Genomic DNA, 15,943 nt, shown 5'->3' on the forward strand with positions numbered 1-15,943 from the left:
TAAAATTGTTTTCTTATAACCTTACTTTGAAATAGTTTAATAATCCAGACTGCCAAATAGAGCAGTTTTCATGTACCTTTTCCGCTTTCCCTAAGTATCACATCTTAGGCAACTTGTGCTCAATAGGTGTGCTAACTGCTTTAATGAAGAAAAATTGTTATTGAGAGAGAAAAATCACCCCGTTAGATTATTCTTTTAATGTGTAAAACACTGTTCTATTTGTACTATGTGACAAAAAACATATCTATGGCATTCACACTTCCCTGGGACCAGATAGAAGAGTATCTGAAAAGGGTCCTTTGCAGAGAGAAATGAAAAACTAGTTAGGACACTGCTGTAATTTATTGTCACTAAGAAAACAAGGAAATATGCATTAGTTTGATGCTGATAAACTAACTTATTGAATCTTACCAGTTTTTATACGCACATTTTTACATGCATATATATAGTGCTTATGTAGTTGGATATTTTATTATGACTTGAGGAACTCACCACTGTCAGCATATAATTTAGAATTATTCTGTTGCCACAAAGAAAATCCTTCCTGTTACCCCCTAATAGTCACACTGTTTCTTCCCTTCTAACTATTGATAACCAGTACTGTTTTTCATCATTATAATTTAGTCATTTTAAGAATACCCTGTGAATGCCCTTGAGGTCTGTGCAAGTTCCTGCTTTTGTATGTTAGGAACCCATTCTATTATTGACAAACAAGTCATCATTTGAGAAATTGTTAATTCTACTCTTTTGTTGAAGGGTTTTATTTCCAGTTGCATGTTCCACTGTTATCCCCAGGTGAGACTCACTGAGTTCTCCAAGTCAGTTTTTTTGTGTATAAGCAAACCTATTGAAGCATAGAAATTCTGTGGGTTGTTTCCTTGCAACAGAGTTAGTGACTTCTTGATTCATCACTATTGAATCTCCTCACTATGTAGCTCTTCAACAGATTTAGACAATTCTTTTGCTCATTCGTTGCTGATTTCTTTTTTCTTTTTTCCCCTTATGACTATTTTTTCAAAATCCTTTCTGCAACTACTGTATCATTTCATAGCTATCTATGGCCAGAGGTTTTTGGGAACCACCCAATACTGGGAAAAGTTTGAGTTTCTGGTCTTCGTAGGTGTCCCTAGATTTACTACTGTTATGCACAATCTGAAGGCAGCAGAAGAGATAACCTGCTTGGTTCCTCCTGAGGCATTTCAACCATGAATGTTTTGGTTTCCTTCAGCAAAGTCTCTTGCTCTGCATTTTTGTTGCTGAGAGGTGAAGCAGGGACTGCCCGGTAAGCTCTTTAGACCTTGAGAAATCCTGTGATCCAGCCCTGCTACAAGATGAGACACACACAAATGCTTCTCATAGGTTCCCCATGGCCCATCTGCCTGTATAGTATAACCCACAGATGTTGTTATAAATGCCCCTGACAGAAAAAAAGTCCTCTTGCCCCTGCTTCAGAGCATGGAGCAGCCCCCACTTTTGACATCAGTATTTTTCTGGGGACAGTCTTTCAGTATATGCTTTCTTCCTTCTGTCTGATATCACCTACCTTTTGTCTATAAGAGATTCCTGTCTTTTCACGATCACAATCTTCCTGTTGATCTTCGATTGCCTTAGCAGGCACCAGTAACGTCTCCTTCGACCTAGCCCTGAGAATTTAAAAAGTGCCATATTCAAGGCTCTTTCAGGATTAGGAGAATGAGACCCATCTTTGTTACTGGTATTTGGCATATTGGGTACGCCACAGGGAGTTTGCCAGACTCTGCTGTTTGGGCAGGTTACATTCGGTAACCTGCCAGGTTGTCCAAAGCAAGAATGAGATAATAAGATGTCACGTGGCCACTTCTGGGAGGTGGGTTTTATAGTCACTGGGTCTTGGCCGTTGATGGGATTACACAGCGCTAGGGGAGAGGGGGTATCAGTTGGTGGGTGTGACCCCTGCCTACTGGAAGATGGAGGCTCTGGGTGGAGGATGCTCAGCCCCGATCCGAGCAGGCTTGGAGATCTCAGCCCCGGGACCCGCATGCCTTTGTTCCTCTGCCGGTACCTTCATGCATGTGGAGAGTTCGCTCAGCATGGTTGTGGCTGGTTCTGGAGGCCTTCGGCTGCCTGTCTTTTCATTCCCTGATAACACCCACCTCTTTGTTTTTCCTGGATTATCTAGGAATTAAAAGAAGGGGGGTGATTCTCAGCAGGTAAATTCTAGTCGAGCATAACTTAGACTAATTGTGGCCTGTGTGTAAAATGTGCAGAAACCTCACATGCGCTGTTTCTGTAGAAATTCTGCTTTTTTTGTCTCACAGTTCTTTTTTCCCCGTTAGGCTCCTTTTATTGCTCCATAGAGAAACTACTCATATAACTCTTTTTCTTGGCTCTTTCTCTCTCCTTAGATCTCAATATTGATAAAAGTCCTTTAGCATGAGTTATTTCAAAAAGGAAATGATGTTTTAGTCTATAAATATTTGGACTGGACTCCATGGAATATATGCTTAATAAAAGTTTCTCAGTATACTTTGTGAACATCTTAAGAGAGCTGTTGACTGTGTTTCCTGTTGTCTGTAATGCATAAGACATTTAGAATCATTTTCATTGAAAGTAAGAGAGTAATACCAATTTTATCGTTTATTAAAGAATCAAATTTTAATACAGTAGTGTAGGTGTAGGGTTTTGTTTTTAAGAATCCTGGAATGCTTACTTCCTCCTTAACAGCTAATTTATTTTGATTTCTACTATGTTAAAGACTTTTTAAATTTTTTTCCAGATCAGCATCTTAGGCATGTTGAAAAAGATGTTTTGATTCCTAAAATAATGAGAGAGAAGGCCCGGGAGAAATGTTCGGAACAGGTTCAAGGTAAGATTCAAATATTCATATAAAGATCAATTTCATTTTTTTAATAATATGACTGAATTTAATCCTTAGTCTCAGAGTCAAGTAGTCAGTGAATTAATATGTATGAATTACTTCTCACCCTCACACTAAGCTACCAGTATGTCAGCTTTCAGAACTTACTGGCAGTGTTCAATTCATTTACAATTTAACAATATTCTCTCAAATTACTGGTAAAAATTTTTCCCCAGAAGTGGTTTCATGTAAAGAAACTTGGTATGAGTATTTTGAAGAAACAAATTATTATGTGATTTTAATAGGGAATGAAGATATGTACATATAAAATGTAATATGTACCTGTGTTTTGTCTATCAACAATTCATATAGATATATATTCTAATGTGACTTTCATTGGTGTCATTGTTTTACTGAATTGCTAATGGAACCCTACTAGTACATGCGGTTGTTCTGATTTAGTTAAAAAAGAATTGTATAATACATTTCTAAGTGGAAGATATTTATTTATTCATTTTTTAAATTTTTATTAGTGAGACATTATGAGGTACAGTTGCAGACTTACACATTTCATTTTTGTGCTTGGGTTTCAATTATACAATGATCAAATACCCATCCCTCCACCAGTGCCCATTTCCCACCACCACAGATCCCAGTATCCCTCCCACCCCGCATCTCCCCCATCCCACCCTGCCTCTGTGGCAGGGCATTCCCTTTTGTTCTCACTCTCTTATTGGGTGTTGTGGTTTGCAAAAGAGGCAATGGGTGGCAATCATGTTTGGTCTATAGTCTACTTTCAGCATGCTTCTCCCATCCTGGGAGGATCCTCCCAACACCCTTTATTTGGTGCCTCCTTGTCTATCTGAGCTCCCTTTTTCCCTAGCATGTGTGGTTGGTCTCCAAGCCATGGAGTAAAAATTCCTGGTACTAATCTCGGCCATTCCTGGGTGTTAGTCTCCTATATTGTTACTTTATGTTCCCCAGATGAATGCAATCTATCCCTTTCTTTTCTGAGTCATTTCGCTTAACATGATACTTTCCATATAGTACCACTTGTATGTAAATTTCATGACTTCCTCTTTTCTAACAGCTACATAGTACTCCATTGTGTAAATGTACCAAAGTTTCTTTAACCAGTCTTCTGTTCTTGGGCACTCAGGTTTTTTCCAGATTCTGGCTATTGTAAAGAGTGCTGCAATGAACAAACAATTGCAGATGTCACTTCGACTATACTTTTTTGCCTCTCTGGGATATATTTCCAGGAGTGGTATTGCTGGATCAAATGGGAGCTCAATTTCTAATTTTTTGAGAATCGTCCATACTGTTTTCCAAAAGGGCTGAACCAGTCGGCATTCCCACCAACAGTGTAGGACTGTCCCTTTCTCGCCACATCCGCGCCAGCACCAGTCGCTTCTTGTTCTTGTGGATATGGGCCAGTCTCTGTGGTGTGAAATGATATCTCATTGTGGTTTTGATCTGCATCTCCCTAATGATTAATGATGTGGAGCATTTTCTCATGTGTCTTTTAGCCATTCGGATTTTTTTCTTTGTGAAAGTTTCTATTCATTTCATCTCCCCATTTTTTGATGGGGTTGCATGTTTTCTTTTTGTGGAGTTCAACCAGGAAGATACTTATTTAAATGCATACACTAAACATAGACATATGCATATTTTGTTTGGAAGATGATTTTTACCTGAATAGTTCTGAATGGTCCTTAACATGAATAGTTGTTTTACATGAATCTATAAATAAACCTTTGAATATGCAAAATGGTGGATAATGTGACAATAAAAGTGAAAGGTTAAAAAAATAAACAAGACCATGATGGATAATTAGAAATGCAGATAGCAATATTATTGTAATTATGTTCTTTTTAAAAGAAGTTACCTCTTGGAATGTCAGTCTAAAAGAGTAGTAGATAAACATTTTTTTTTTGTAGATTTTTGACACCACCAAGAACCCCAATAAACCCCCCAACCCACCCCGCTCCATGCCTGTGAGACAGATGATTTCCACTTAACTCTCTCTCTACTGTGATTACATTCATCATTTTTATTTATTTATTTTTTGCTTTTTGGGTCACACCCTGCGATGCTCAGGGGTTATTCCTGGCTCTGCACTCAGAAATTACTCCTGGCAGTGCTTGGGGGACAATATGGGATGGGAATCAAACCCGGGTCTGCCACGTGCAAGGCAAACGCCCTACCCGCTGTACTATTGCTTCAGCCCCTACATTCATTATTTTGACAAAAGATGCACCATTATTATTTGGAATTTTACCCCAACAATCAGACCTGCTGAAAAGGCATCGTGAAATAATTTGTTTTCTATTGCTGGTTATGAAGACCATATGATGTCGTGCAGCCACAATAGTGGCCATGCGATTTTGGATTTCTGATATTTTACTAATTAAGTCTGAAGGGATTTCTGCCAAAAGCTGCTGGGTTCCAAATTAGGTCTGTGTGCCTCTGGGGCCATGGCTGTGCTGGAGAGCTGCTGTGGGGGGAGGGCGGTTGGGGGGGTGGTTGCAACTCGTGGTCGCGGTAGGGCCAGAAGGACGTACCGATTCCACCCCCATCCCATGAGGCCGCAGTTACCCTGTCTCTGCCTGCTGATACCTGGCTGTCTTATGAGCTCTGAGGCAGTGGCCACTGTGCTGTGGAGCAGGGGGAAAGGCAGAAGAGACAAACACCCTTGGTGCCTTAGCTTAATGCATAACCCATTCACATTTCTGCCAAAAGCTGCTGGTTTCCGAATTAGGTCTGTGTGCCTCTGGGTCCATGGCTGTGCTGGAGAGCGGCTCATGGGGGGCAACTCGTGGTCTCAGCAGGGTGGGAAGCTTTCTTTTCTGGCTCTCTTCCACTTTACCCCTTATTATCATCGGCACTAAATGATTAGGGCAACTTAGAGCACCACTGTGAACTCCAGTGGACTGGAGTTCCACTCTAGGTTTTTCTATGAGGGAACCAGGCTCTATCAGCTAGATTGGTCTGTGTATTTGAATGCTGCTAGCATTTAAATGCATACTAATGGGGAAAGGGAAAGTAGATTCTAAGTCTTGTCATTGTGCATAGTCATTTCCATTTCTTAACTAAGTTACTGTGGCCTATTCCAATTTCGTCATCTATAAATTAGTTAACTGTAAATCCATCCATAAATATTAAGAAATTGTCAGTACTCTGTTAGTAATATTCTGTAGTATTACTTCCACTTTTACTATGAATCAATTGTTTAATCAGAGCATCTTCATTGTAGCTCCACCCCTAGGTGTCAGGAGAAATTAACCCAAAGGCAACTGCAATCAGGCTTGAAGCACATCAGGCATGGGCTGAGGTCAGGCTGATAGTCTCGAGATAATTCTTCACCTATCTCCTGGAATTTAAAAAAATATATGTTGAATCAGGTTAAGGAGAACAAAATTTTGAAATGGGAAATAAAATTGTTGGGTTAACTTTATTACTAGGAAAATGTAATCATTACCAATGTAGTCAAAAGTTGTACTTACTTTAGAGTGGCATTTTTTTTTTGTAACACATTTTGATATATAGGATGAGAGAAAACAGTCAAATTCAATTGAGTTTTTACTCACATCATTTGGATGAAAATGCAGATTGATACTGCTTTCTGTTTCAGAACTGCCTTTTCTGACTCAGTGAAACATAATTTTTGGTTTTTAAAATGAACGTATAAATTAAAAAAATGTGTGTGTATTCACTGTATCACTGTCATCCTGTTGTTCATCGATTTCCTCGAGCAGGCACCAGTAATGTCTCCTTCGTCCTAGCCCTGAGATTTTAGAAATTGCCATATTTGAGGCTCTTTTCAGGGTCAGGGGAATGAGACCCATCATTGTTACCGGGTTTTGGCATATTGAATACGCCACGGGGAGTTTGCCAGACTCTGCCGTGCAGGCAGGATACTCTCGGTAGCCTGTCGGGTTCCCCAAGAGTAAGAACTAGATAATAAAATGCCATATTACTACTTTGTAAAAAGAAAATGTTTGAAATTTATATTTTAATCATAAGGTAAGTTGTTTAGGATGAAAATATAGTTATTTTATAAATAAAGTCTTAAGACTGAAAACATCTTAAAATTGAAATACATTTGAGTGAAATGCATTTGTCTTTGTTAGTACATTCTATAACAATTTTTGTAGTATTTGGATTGTTATAGATAATAAATATTGATTTTTATGCCTGGTGGTTTAAAACTATTTTAGAAACAAAAAGTTATTACTACATAAGACTATGTTTAACCTTATAATTATGAAAGAACATATGTTGGTATTCTCAAGGAGTAGCAGAACAACTACAGTTAAACAGTAAGATACAATTTAAAGTCAAGACACTGCTACATTTTATTAGGTTTTTCTTTATTATATAATTATAGGTTTATACAAAAGAACTATGCATGACAATTGTATAGTTTTTTCTTAGATAAAGATATGGGGATTTTGATTAGTCGTTTGATTTTCTGCTAAAGGCCTGAAACATGTAGGAGAGCTTTTCTGTTTGATTTTTATTCCATGTCATTTCAGCTGATCATAAGAATTGGGTCATACTGCCAGCAACTTAGGTTTCTGAAGGGAGTGGAACAGGTTTTCCAGGGACAAAGAGAAATGAAATCACTTTCAATGAAAGAAAGATGTCTCATTATAGTCACCAACAGCAGTTATTGACAACTACACTTCCTATTAACAAGGATCATTTAACTAAGAGTTTGGCTGTTGGATCTTTGGACTTGATCTAATTTGCTAGCATTAATTAGTTTCTTTTGAGCACAGACACTTGGTGCTCACAGCTATAGATTTGGAGGGCTAATTAGGATAGAAAATTGAACAGAATGGGGTAAGGCATTAACCTTCAACCATTACCAGCTGGGACATTGATAAAGACCACAGAGTCCAAATGCTCCCTATTGATGTGAAGAGTACTCTAATGAATATCAATTTCAGCCAGGTTGCTATATTCTTACTAGTTTTCTCTTCATTATAAATTTTAACCAGCTTCCATAATACCTTCATTTAACACACACACATACACACACACACACACACACACACTCACACACACTCTCACTCACGCTCACTCTCACTCTTTCTCATTTTTGCAATACACTGATTTAGTCATAGTTGCATATTTCACCTTATGTTTAAACAAAATTAATTTTTTTTAAGTAGCAGGAAACATTTTAAATGTTTCACCTCTATATTTTAGTGCTTTAAAAATGTTACTTTCATTTATAATTACCCTCTGTTTTAATTTTAATTAGATTCTGATTCCAAAGTGAGTATGAATTCATATTTAAATAAAAATTATAACCGAATAGCCTTAAATTTGGTTATAATTAGTGTTTTTAACTAGTGTCAACTTAAAAATATTTGCCTTTACAAAATAGATATATGTTATTTCTCTTTGGAGAGAAAAGTAGTGTTCATAACTATTTCTGAAATTTACTTGGATTTGATGAGTAACAGTGACTTTGCTCAGAGTTTAGAAGTCTGATTTTATTATGTACATTTAAAAAATATGAATTTTATATTAAAAGTGATTAAATGATTGAACAGAAAATACTGCTTTAGATTTTTCTTCTTTTGCCATTTATGTTATCAATGACATATGTAGCCACCAAAATAGATTAGCAAAGCATATTGATAGACATTAAACAGTGTACCCTGAGTGCAATGAAAGTGGACTTGAAGGGAAGTTCTAGAATGTATGATCTCTCTGTTACCCTGTTTCACTCTTCCACCTTCTTTTTAACCAAAACAGCAATCCCTTTCCATCAGGTGTCTTGATGAAATTACTGCATTTTAAATATGGAAATTACTAAACTTGTGTTTTAGGAAAATGGTTTTACATTTTGGAGGTAAGTTTCTACTGTGTAACTGGTTCCATGTGCTTATTTAACTTTGTGATTTTAATGATTTAATAACACAGTGGTTAGGGCGTTTGCCTTGTATGTGGCTGACCTGGGTTCAATTCCTCCGCCCCTCTCGGAGAGCCCAGCAAGCTACCTAGAGTATCCCTCCTGCACGGCAAAGCCTGGCAAGTTACCCGTGATGTATTTGATATGCCAAAGATAGTAACAAGAAGTTTCACAATGGAGACATTACTGGTGCCCGCGCGAGCAAATCAATGAACAATGGGGACAGTTCCAAAATTTTTTTTAACATTATTGTTAAAATATTATAAATTTCTCTCCAAGGGATGGAGAGATAGGGTGTTCGGGCTCTTGCCCTGTATGTAATAGGCACTGGTACACCCCCTTCCCCTCAAGCATCACCCAGAGTGATCCCTGAGCAAAGAGCCAAGAGTTCAGTCCTGATCACTGCCACCGGGTTTGTGGCCCAAATACCTGCCCCCCCCCCCCCTTCTCTTCCAGTTTCCTGGAAGAGAATGAGGAACCAAATTGCTTTTTTTAGTAGTAACTCCCAATTTTTTTTTTCTTTTTTGCTTTTCCAATTGCATGAGTGACAATACGAAGTCTCTATATTGAGTAATGAAATTTGCTTTAAAAAAAACTCCTTCCTCCCTCCTTCCCTCCCTCCTTCCCTCTCTCCCTTCCTTGATGGGATTTAATGATTTAACTACTTGTGAAATAAAACAGACTGCTGATTCTTAGTTAGAAGAAAACTAGCTAATATTCAGCAATTACATGTTTTTACAGAATCATATTTTGACAGAATTCTTGTTTTCCTTTTGGAAAAATAACAGTGGCAAGTTTGGTGACACAGAAGTGCATCTGTTAGATTTTGAACGACTCACATCAGATTTTTAGGTTGGAGGTACAATTTGCTTCTAACTATAATGTTTAAATCAGAGTTTTGAGAAACTCAAGTTATGTGGCTCAACTGTATTTTTATAGAGCAGCAATAATTTTATAATTATTTCTGTTACATTTATAGAGCCACTATGAGAAAATTTATTATTTCCAGAAAATTATTTTAAATTAAAGAATTTATAGGTCATAGTTTAATGTGTATCTCCTTCCAGTTCATTTTTGTGATTTTCTTTTGGGATGATAACAAAATATAGTAAATTGTAGATCTCATGAAAAACAGGCTCTAAATAGGATTGCTCACATTTTTAAAAACATACTGTGCAAACAGGCATGATAGAAATATTATTCTGAAGTTTTCCTGTCATCATAATTTAACATGTTGTCTCCAGTTGTATTGACACTTACTTGGTAATGCTATTTTCATGTATTTTAGTTAGGTTAGTGTTGTTTCTCAGCCTTTTTTCCAGCTGACTGTGACCTCCTTTTCAACCTTGTTTCCTTCCTATGCCCCTCTGCCTCCCACCGCCCCCATCATATTGAGTCGCTTTCTAGTCTTGTGCCATGGCCCCTGTTCATGCAATTTTCACCTGTGGCACAGTCTACTGCCTCCTCCCTCCTCCTGCCTCTCCCGCGCCCTCCCCCCTTCCTCCCAATATCCTGGGTGCCCAAAGTTAGGTTTACAATCAGTGTTTTTAAGAAATGCTGAGTTACATGACTAAAGATGTAGTTTTTACAAAGCAAAAATACATAATTTTAAGATTCCCTTAAGCATTCGAATGGAATTTTAGAGTGATATAGAACATAGTACTTCAGAAATAGTGCATATTTTCTGGATGCCAGTCAGCATTATATGAGTTGTGACTAATACAGATTTTAAAAACAAAAAAAATCTTTCTATTTAGTCTTTATATTCAGTGAAGGAGGAAGATGAAAAGTTACAAATGGAGATACGTTCTGGAGAAAAAGGTAGATGATAAGATAATAGCAGTGGCAAGTGGGGAGAATGGAAACTCATGGAACTTTTATGAAACTTTTAATGGAACTTTTAAGATTTTATAGGGCCCACACCTAGTTGACCTTAACGGGGCTAGCACCACTCCTGGTGATGCCCAATCCTGTGACCTGGGCTTGGGGATTCAAAGCTCGGCCTTGTGATGTGCTGCTGCTCAGGCCCAGAAGTGCCTGGGGGTCTCCAGGGCACTCTGTCTTGTGCTCAGGGGCCATGTAGTACTTGGGGAGGGTTAGGGTCTCCACCTGCTGGTGTGTACTCTGCCATATGAGCTATATCTCTTACTGAGGGCTGCAGTTTTTAGAAGGTGGTTTGTTATAGTATTATTGAAACAGTGCCATTTGGACAACATTCTAAAAGTTCGAGGTGAATGAGTAAGACATGTGACTATCTCAGAAAAAAGATATGAAAAGAAGGAATAGGTGGTGCAGAGATTAAAGCAATAAGTGACATGTTCAAGTAATATCAGAAAGGTAAGGGTGGGATGAATGAGGAGGTCTTGAAAGTGGAGTTAACAGAATGATTGGGGGCAGAATCATTGGAGAGAAATGGAAAGACTTCCGTGGCTTAGAGCAGTGGGGTGAGAGAGTCTGATTTACATTTTAATAGCATCACTCATTGCTGTATTAAGAATAGATGGAGAAGGGCAAGGGCAGAATTAGGGACGCCAGTTTAAGGATGTGATTGTGTTAATTCAGTGACAGATGATGGTGGATTGGAAGGGTGGCGGCACTAGAATTGATGGGAATGAACACAACCAGGATAATAAAGATACAGTCCACAGAGAAAGACATGATTGATGTTTGTTCTAAATAAGTAAAAGCTGGAGTTATAGTCAGTGAACACTAGTGATAAAACCCTGTGCACAGATTTTAGTATTTCAATTTAATCTGGCGATTGAAGATCAGGGTTTAGATTTGGGCATGTTATCTTTGAGATATCTAATAAATCTCTTAAGTTTCAAACCCCTTGTTGGATACTAATGAACACTTAAAAGAATGCACTTAATAGTTAAATATCAAAGGAATAGAATATGTACCCAATTGTCATGATTCTGGCATTTTAAAAAATATTTTTCTGAGAATTGTACAGGTTTTTTTTGTGTGTTTGGTATATGCTTTTATCTTGGACAGAAATAGATTCGAAACAGGTGTTTATATTCCCTTTCCTTTTAAGATCTTGCATGAGCCCTTGAGTTCTAGAATAAATCATTATTGCAGTGATTTGCATATCCAGCAGACTATATCACTGCTAAGGGTAATTTATTATGAAGAATACAAGGATATATTTCATATATTTGACTTGTTAATGTATCATTTGATAGAATATAGGAATCTTGATTTCCAATTTAGTGCTCTTTATATTATAACACTATTCTACTACTATCAGAGAAATAGTGGTTCATCTGTGCTGACTAATCAATGGAGAGTAGCTGCCTAGCATGTTATGAATGGGACCAATCAGTAAGTGTCATTAGACAATTAAATCTGTCATGAGTGGTAAATTTGGTAGGTGATAATATGCTTTTGATATTTGTTCTAATTGCCACCTTATTTCTAGTTATGATTTTATATATTTTGTGTTGTGTACCATGTCATTTATCTCATACTTCATCTGAATGCAAAAGTTAATTTCTACCTGTAGTATAAACACTTCTTATTTTTAATTAATTTCTGGGGAACTAGCCCTGATAATATTTCCTGTAGTATTTGTTTTAGGGACAATAATTTAAAAAACTACAAATCATTTATTCATTAAAGCTGTGATAATAAGCTGTGATAATAAAGAAATGTTGTTCTTTGGTAGACACTTGCCTTGCCTACATGTGAGGCTCTGACTTCAATCCCCAACACAGTAAATTAACTTTTAAAAACCCTGCTATTCATTAAAGAAGCAATGATGTGTTAAATGTTTTATGACTTATAATTAGGAACATTTTTTTTCTTTGCTTTTTGGGTAACACCTGGCGATGCTCGATGCTCAGGGGTTACTCCTGGCGGTGCTTGGGGGACCTTATGGGATGCTGGGAATCAAACCTGGGTTGACTGTGTACAAGGCAAATGCCCTACCCGCTCTGCTGTTGCTCCAGCCTTGGAACATCTTTTAATTTTGCTTAGCTTTTACTAAAATTAGAACTTTTCTTGCTTTTCATAATGTTATGTCTTGTTATAAAACGCACTAGTGATAAAAATTAATTTTATGAAGAATCTTTAACAAGATTTGTTTATGTCAAGTGAAACAAGTACGTTATAAAATAAAATATTACTTTTTTTTTTTTTTTGCTTTTTGGGTCACACCTAGCAATGTTCAGGGGTTACTCCTGGCTTTGCACTCAGGAATGACTCCTGGTGGTGCCCAGGGGACCATATGGGATGCTGGGGGATTGGGTCAGCTGCGTGCAAGGCAAACGCCCCACATACTGTGCTATCCCTCCAGCCCTGAAATACTACCTTTTAAAATAAATTTTTAAATAAAAATGTTTATGTTCATGCAGCTAAAAAGCTTAAAAGTAAATAACTTTTTTAAAAAAGTAAATAGCTTTATAAATTTTGACAGAGTTAGCATATGTCTATAACCACTATTTGGGTAAAAAAATAGAAATTACCAGAAGCCAGTATCTTTGACATCACTGTCCTTTCCTTGCTCTCAAGAAGTGATCATCCATCATGTTTACTACAAATGTATAGATTGCCCGCTTTTTAGCTTAAGTAGCATCATACAGTATGTGTTTCTGTATGTCTGTCTTCTTTTATTCAACGTTATATCATACTTACCCATTTGGGGGGCCCACACCTTACAATTTTTGGAGACCTCCAGAGCCACATACCCTTGAATGGGGCATGTAAGACATGTGCTGTAGCCATTGGGCTAATCTTCCCTTGTTCATATTTTCTATCTAGTAGCAGTTCATTTTTTATTGACAGTAATACCGCTTAAGAAGTTGAAATCATTCATCCTGTAGTTATACATTACTTAACTAATTACCTACTTTTAAACAGATGTCTATAGTGTGTCCTTACTCATATCCTTTATTACCCGAACATAATATATCTTATTACAAAAACCATTAAACTCATTTCTGTTGATTATAATTTTGCCCTGCTCTGTTGTACGTATGTAATTATGTATGTGATATAATTAAAAGATTCCTAATAGAGTAAGGTGTTTTGGTATAACCTATTACATTTTTTTGTGTAGGCTGGCAGCGAGGGCTGCATCTGGCAGTACTCAGTGCTTACTCTGCTTACTCTTGACTCTGCACTCAAGGGCTCTTGACTGATTCAGGGGACCTTTGGGTGTGCTTTTGGGGAGCCAGGGATTGAACCCGAGCCAGCTACATACATGACAAACACCACTCTGACTTCCAGCCTGTTTACTTATGCATGTCTGCCTACAGATAACTATATAAATTATGAACAAAATTTTTAAAAAATTTGAAAACATAGTTGAATAAACAAAAGTAAATAGACTCCATGCGTCAAGGAAAAAAAATTACACTGGGTAATCTTTTTGTAGGGTAACTGAGGCTTTCACCAAGCAAATAGCTCATCAGAGTTGTTGGTTTGAAGAATCAAAGACAGGGTTCGCTCTTAACTGCGGGCCCTTTGGAAGTTTTTATTTTGTGTGGTGGGGTGAGGGGAAGGGAATAGCAGAAATCACAACATAGCCAGAGAAGAGGAACCTCACATTCTCTGCTTATAAATAGCTCAGTCCTAAACTACAGATTGAACATATTCTAAGCAGCTCAGGGTTTAAAAGAACCAAAACAAATTTTGACCGATTTTGCCGTATATACATACACATGGCATGTATATATACATACATATACATGTCATATGTATGTGTGTATATATGTACATGCATACATATATGTATATATGTCTTGAGTTCAGTGAAGAAAGTGGTCTTCTTAAATTAAAATAATTCAGAATTTTTACATAATATCATAATATTCATGAGATGATACAGATTATTCAGTGTGCACAGTAATGAAAAAACTTGTCAAGAGAATCAGAATCAGCCAAGACTAACTACAAGAGAACCATGTTGCAGAAATTCAAATTCTTTTTTCTTTTCTTTTTTTTTGGGGGGGGGCATTTTGGGTCACACTTGGCGATACATAGGGGTTACTCCTGGCTCTGCACTCAGGAATTACTACTGATGGTGCTTGGGGGACCATATGGGATGCTGGGAATCGAACCCAGGTTGGCCATGTGGAAGGCAAATGCCCTACCTGCTGTATTATCACTCCAACCCTAGAAATTCAAACTCTTAACAATAATTAATTAAAATTCTAGAACAGTAAAGTGAGCTATTTAACTTCAGAATAGAAGTGACAGGAGTCATGAATCTTGATGTAAATCAGCTAAATTGTTTAATCTAAAGATAAGAGGGGGAGAAAGATTTTAAAACAGGAACAGTTTTATAGATAGGGTTCAGTAGTAGAGCACCTGCTTGCATATGTGAGGCTCTGGGTTCAATTCCTGGCACTACTTAAAAAAAGCAAAAGTAGTGTTAAGATGAACAAAATCTTGGGAAAATGAAATTCATATAGTTGAACTTTTAATACCATAATGAAAACTTTAACAATATTCATGAAACACAGACCTTCCAAATGACCCTAAATCTCTGAGAGAAGAGAAATGAAATTTGTTCAACAGATTTCTTTATTTTGGTGGAGATGGGGGCCTTTTGTCATACCTAGCAATGCTCAAGGATAACTCCAGACTCTGGGCTCAGAGATTAATCTTGGAAGGGCTTGGAGGAACCTACGTGGAGCAGGGGATTGAACTCAGGCCAGCTGCATGCAAGACAAGCACCCTACTGTATTATTTTTCTGATCCTGTTAGCAGATTATTTTTGTACAGTAAGACTAGTTTATTTAGAATAATCTCAAATTGAGAATATCCCCAAGCAAGGGACAAGCTGTTTTTGTCCTAATATATTATTCAGCAGTTTTAGAATGAAAAGCAAGATAATTTATTCAATGGATATTTAAAGTGATATGCAAAGAAATCTATGAGAGAATGTTGACAACTTATTTCTAAATGTTGAGGACACTAGTCATTTTTAAAATTTATTTTTTTAAGATTTTATATGATTTTTTTACCTTTAGCAACTATTTTTGATTGCATAAAAGTACATAATGGGGCTGGAGTGATAATAAAGTGGGTAGGGACTTAAGTTGCATGCAGCAGGACCATTATCTAGTCTGTAACCATATGGTTCCCCAAGCCCACCAGGAGTGATCCCTGATTGCAGAGCCAGGCATAAGCCCTGAGCACTGCTAAATGTGACCCATCTTCCCTGACCC

At 37.3% G+C, this 15,943-nt stretch overlaps 1 protein-coding gene across 1 annotated transcript in view; it reads left to right on the plus strand.

The window, feature by feature from the left end:
* The window catches only part of CMC1 (C-X9-C motif containing 1), a 55,896-nt gene that overhangs the window by 6,933 nt on the left and 33,020 nt on the right, over positions 1 to 15,943 (plus strand). The window contains exon 2 of the mRNA XM_056129518.1: positions 2,756 to 2,845. Coding sequence (XP_055985493.1) covers positions 2,756 to 2,845 — 90 coding nt within the window. The remainder of the gene's footprint in view (positions 1 to 2,755; positions 2,846 to 15,943) is intronic.

The sequence above is a fragment of the Sorex fumeus genome, unplaced genomic scaffold (assembly GCF_029834395.1).
Source record: "Sorex fumeus unplaced genomic scaffold, SorFum_2.1 ptg000072l, whole genome shotgun sequence".
Taxonomy (NCBI): Eukaryota; Metazoa; Chordata; class Mammalia; order Eulipotyphla; family Soricidae; genus Sorex; species Sorex fumeus.